At 33.2% G+C, this 6,000-nt stretch overlaps 1 protein-coding gene across 1 annotated transcript in view; it reads left to right on the plus strand.

The window, feature by feature from the left end:
- LOC135101863 (uncharacterized) overlaps positions 1 to 1,738 on the plus strand; it is a 95,059-nt gene extending 93,321 nt beyond the window's left edge. Inside the window, exon 3 of the mRNA XM_064006148.1 lies at positions 1,433 to 1,738. Within this exon, the coding sequence (XP_063862218.1) occupies positions 1,433 to 1,531 (99 nt within the window). The 3' untranslated portion in view covers positions 1,532 to 1,738. The remainder of the gene's footprint in view (positions 1 to 1,432) is intronic.
- The last annotated feature ends 4,262 nt before the right edge of the window (positions 1,739 to 6,000 follow it).

Genomic DNA, 6,000 nt, shown 5'->3' on the forward strand with positions numbered 1-6,000 from the left:
TATATATATATATATATATATATATATATATATATATATATATATATATACACACACATTGTATAGGTCTTCTTGATAGCTTGTTTTGCAGGGAAACTCCAGTTTCCTTCAACTTTATTCTTTCGTCAGTTGCTGTTTTGCCTATTTCTGCAGGCAGCTTCAAGCTAGAAAAAACAATAAAATACTATGTAAAAGTTGTATAAAATTCACATCATATGACACTACACACAAAAAACAAAACACTACAAGCACCAAGATTATAAACTGGATTGACATAAAACAATAAGTATCCACACACATCTTGCCTGTATGGCAATGAGAGAGGGACTGAAAAAGTTGGGTTCCTAACACTATGATAATGGTATTGGAACGGGCCTCCGAAACATTATCTTACAATATGTGATTGACTTGATGTTAAGTTATTATTCAGTACTGGATTTATGTGTTTAATATATATTGCCTCTAATAATTTTGTATCCATATTGGACTCTGTCTTGTGTAGTATTCTAAAAACTTTGTCACAAAAAGGGATGATCATGTTCATGTGAATGGGAACTTATTGCTGAAAATGATGGAACAGCTGGTTGATTATTAGTTCAAGGAGAAATACCTTTATGTTCAGCAATTCTATGTGCAAGGTTATGTCTAGTGTCATAAAGTTTGGTGGCATCCCTACTTCCTTGATGCCATTTTCCTATCGATCTATGCCAATAGAATGGAATACATCTACAACAAATAAGAGATAGCATATATCAGCGTTCCCTCACATATTCATGGTTTTGCATATTTGCAGAGTTTTCCCTAACCTAACCTAACTAATGGGGAGTTTTCAGAGTTGCCAGGTGTCACCACCAGCTCAGTCTTTCAGTCCAAAGAGCCCAAATTATTCTTTCAGTTATAAATTACAGTAACCCAAGATATAAAGAACACATATGGGGGGAGAGTGGGTCACTTGAGATGAAAATTTGCTATATATGTGTATAGAGAGAGAGAGAGAGAGAGAGAGAGAGAGAGAGAGAGAGAGAGAGAGAGAGAGAGAGAGAGAGAGAGAGAGAGAGAGAGAGAGAGAGAGAGAGAGAGAGAGAGAGAGAGAGAGAGAGAGAGAGAGAGAGAGAGAGAGAGAGAGAGAGAGAGAGAGAGAGGTAGGAGACAGCAGCCTTAAATAGGTTGTTATACCTGAAATTTGGTAAATAGAAGTTCATTATATGAAGGGTTTATTGTACATATCAACTTATTCCCCTTTTATTATATAGTGCACTGTATTTTAATTAAAATATCATATACTATACATATAATAACTGTTTTTTATTGTCTTAAAGTGAATTGCTTAGTAAATGTGAGATGCATAGTTTAAGGTTTAAACTATAAATATAGGTAGTTCTGATCCTTATAAGAATGGTTTCCCATATTCATAGATTTTAATTATTTGCAGGAGGCTCTGGAATGTAACTCCCACAGATGGCAGGGAAACACTGCATATCTTCCCTCCCACAACAGCAATGCACTTAATGAATTGGGCCGAGATAATTAGTGAAAGCTTTCTGTGTTAAAGAGATGCAGCTAGTGAGCCAATATATATACTGATCGTTCATTTAATCCTTTATGTCATAAAACTTCTCTGAAAAAATCTAGTGAATAATTTTTCCTCTATCACTGCACTGTCCTTGATCTAAATTACATATTAAAACTACACATGATAGTGTAATGATCAGTATGCTTGGCTCACAAACTACATATATATATATATATATATATATATATATATATATATATATATATATATATATATATATATATATATATATATATATATATATATATATATATATATATATATATATATATATATATATATATATATATATATATATATGCTTGGCTTTGTCTCCAAACTCTCCCCCATAGAGAGACTGTATTAACCTGCAGAAATAAAGCTATCGTTCAGGGAAACTGGTTTGTTTGCCAAACAAACATTACATTGCTGAATATTCTGTGGCACCAAATGCTTTGTCAGGAATTGTGGCAATGATATTTCAATCCTTGTCTTTGCATCCTACAATTTGTATGCTGAACATAAACCTTATCAACAAGTTTCTTGAGCTTCATATACTTTTATACATATTACACAAAGCCCATGATAACTGAAAAAACTATGCAAATAATGCAATGTAGCAGTAGCATCAAGGTAACACCAGTCTGCTACTAGTACTGCTGCTATCCACCTTCTGACCTGCTCAGATGAAGCAGAAGCATTGTCCTCTTCAAAAGAATCCTCAGCCACCACACCAGACCGCTCATTGTTGTGGTAGTGTTGGGAGTAGAAGTTGGGGTAGTGGACAGGAGGAATGACACTGCCCTCACTCTGTGTTGAAAATATATGCTGCCATAAGATGGAGAAAATACTGAATCTGATACTGAAAGAAATAAAGAACAAAATTGTTTACAAAAATTTTATCATAATTGTTTATAATATCAAGCAAATCTACAGAACATAGGACAACTCTACAACAAGCAGGCTCCAGGCTCCAGGCTGGCAAGCTTGAATAGTCTACACATCATAAAAACTTTTGACTGAATAAAGATTCAGATGGATCCATGCTATTTTACAGGTTTTAAGCTTTTAACAATGATACAAGTTCCCCATCAAAGGAACAACAAACTAAAGTCAAGTATGCGATCTCCTTCACTTTGTGTGCCTTCTTGTTGCAGTAAAATAATGCTCAGCTTCATTTATCCAATTTTCATGGTCTAAACGAAACCTTTCTTATCAAAGATAATATAAGTTGTGGGATTTAGTTCACAATCAAATCAACATTTCTCTATTTTACCTACATCTGACATCTCTATTCATATGAATTTTTCAACAGCTACCCACCAACCAAGAGAATAGTGCTGTGGAGATCTCCATCACCCACAATAAGTCCCTGAAATGCCTAAATAAACTTGGGATTCATGTCAAAAAAAAAAAAAAAAACTCACTGGGACATAGTACACATTTACAAGAGTCCAAGGCAAGACTATCCCACCATCTGTGTACCATGGAATGTTTCCAACAACTGGAGTTACCCACAACTGAGCTGCACTTGGTGCCAATAACCACTCATTCTCAGATATCCAACTCCTAAACAAATCAATGCTGCAGCTGATTACCACTAGGACAATACTTAGTATTGTCCTATTACCATTACTGGGTAGGATACAGATGGAGAAATAGTAAAAAAGATAGTTCAGTATTTGGTACAGTAGAGAACACTAACCCTCACCTATAGAAAGAGATCAGCCATCAATACTTTCAAAGGAATAATTTCATCACTTTTACGAAGAACTTGCCTTTAAGTATTTTTTAACCCCTTGTATACCAAACCGCTAAAACGCATGCAAAACAAACTTTATGGAGAAACAGAATAACATTACCAAAAACATGTATTTTGAGTGTTTTTGATCGTGTGATCTATAAAAAAGCTTAAGTACATGCAAAGAACATTATGTTTGGGAAACAAAAGGACATTACGAGAAACGTGTATTATGAGTGTTTTTATAAGTTCCTTAAGTACCAAAAAGCTAAAACCCACAAATAACACTCTTTATTTAGACAATAAGAAATAAAAAATAAAATAAATAGGATTTTTTTTTTTGTTATTCATCTTCATAGGTACCGAGATGCGAAAATTCTGGAAAAATTCAGGGCAATTATGTGGTAAGAGAATATTATCAAAAAAGTTAATTTCAGCTTTTTTTTTTTCGGACTGTTAAGTACTAAACGCTAAAGTGCATGCAAAGCCTCCAATATGAGGAAATTAAACGACCTTACCAGAAATCTGTGTTTTGTGTGTTTTTAAGCATGTTAGGCACCAAAACGATATATAATAAGGAACTCACTCTATATGGGAATCCAAAATAAAGTTACTGAAAACGTGTCTTCACAGTGTTTTACGAAGAAAAACGTTAAAACGGATGCAAACCAACCAATATTAAGAAATAGAAAAACGTTACCAAAAAGGTATATTTTGAGTGTTTTTGAGCTTTTTACCTACAAAAACGCGAAAATTGATGCAAAGCACTCTATATTGGGAAACAAAAGGACATTGCAAGAAAAGTGTATAATGAGTGTTTTATAGTTCAAAAGAACCACAAAGCAAACAACGCAAAAACTCGTGTATATGGAGAGATTTCTTAGATACCAAAATGCTGAAACTCATGAATAACACTCTTAATTGAAAAACAGAACAACCTTACTAAATGTGTGTATTTTGAGTGCTTTTCACATTCTTAGTTACCAAAAAACCCAAATTACATGCGAAAATAGCTTTGTGGGGAAAAAAATGACTTTACCAGAAAAGTGTCTTTTGAGTGTTTTTCAACGTGATAGGTAATAAAGCACTCAAAAGCAGGACAATCACATTACATTGGAATAAAACCATTTTTTAACAAGAACTTGCCTTTAAGTGTTTTTGAGCTCCTTATATACAAAACTGCTAAAACGCATGCAAAACACACTTTATGGAGAAACAGAATAACATTACCAAAACTTTGTATTTTGAGTGTTTTTGATCATGTTATCTATAAAAACGCTTAAATACATGCAAAGAACCTTATGTTTGGGAAACGAAAGGACATTACGAGAAACGTGTATTATGAGTGTTTTTAAGTTCCTTAAGTACCAAAAAGGTAAATCCCACAAATAACACTCTTTAGTGAGAAAAAATAAATAAATAAATAAAAAATAAAAAAATAGTTTTTCTTATTTTTCTTTATTTATCTTCATAGGTACCAAGATGCCTAAAAGTGCATGCAAAGCCACCTATATCGGAAAATTAAACGTCTTTGCCAGAAAACTGTCTTATGAGTGTTTTTCAGCTTGTTAGGCACCCTAACGGTAAATAACATGCAAGTCACTCTATATGGGAATCTAAAACAAAATTACTGAAAAAGTGTCTTTTCGGTGTTTTACGTAGAAAAATGCTAAAACGGATGCAAACCAACCAATAAGAAGAAATAAAATAACATTACCAAAAAAGGTACATTTTGAGTGTTTTTGAGCTTGTTACCTACAAAAAAAAACGCGAAAATGGATGCAAAGCACTCCCTATTGGGAAACAAAAAGACATTACGAGAAAGGTGTATAATGAGTGTCATTATTTTTGAGGAAAAGAACTTGTGGTTCACAAGAACCACTAGGCAAAAAACGCAAAAACTCGTGTATATAAAGAAGTTTCTGAGATACCAAAATGCTGAAACTCATGAATAACAATATTAATTGAGAAACAGATTTGGTATGTAAGGAGCTGAAAAAAACTGAAAGGCAAGTTCTTGGTAAAAATTGGTTATATTACCATGTAATGTGATTGCCCTGCTTTTTAGTGCTTTATTGCCTAACACGCTGAAAAACACTAAAAAGACACTTTTCTAGTAATTTCATTTTTTTCCACATTCTCGCATGTAATTTGGGGTTGGACCACCAAGAATGTGAAAAACATTCAAAATACACTCATTTCCTAAGATTGTTCTGTTTCTGAATTAAGAGTGTTATTCATGAGTTTCAGCATTTTGGTATCTAAGAAACTTCTCCATATATACGAGTTTTTGCGTTTTTTGCCTTATGGTTCTTGAAAACTATAAAAACATTCATTATACAATTTTCTTGTAATATCCTTTTGTTTCCCAATATAGACTGCTTTGCATTCATTTTTGCGTTTTTTGTAGGTAACAAGCTCAAAAACACTCAACTTTTTTGTAATGTTATTCTATATCTTCATATTGGTTGGTTTGCATCCGTTTTAGCGTTTTACGCTAAAACGGAAAAGACACGTTTTCAGTAATATTGTTGAAATTGCTGAAAACGCCCAAAGACACGTTTCTTGTAAAGTGTAATTTCCCCATATAGGTGGCTTTGCATGCACTTCCGGGTTTCGTACAAAACTCCGGAAATAGCTAAAATGATTTTTTTTTCACATAATTTCTCTGAATTTTCTCAGAATTTTGGCATCTCGGTACCTATGA

Source organism: Scylla paramamosain, chromosome 1, assembly GCF_035594125.1.
Source record: "Scylla paramamosain isolate STU-SP2022 chromosome 1, ASM3559412v1, whole genome shotgun sequence".
NCBI lineage: Eukaryota > Metazoa > Arthropoda > Malacostraca > Decapoda > Portunidae > Scylla > Scylla paramamosain.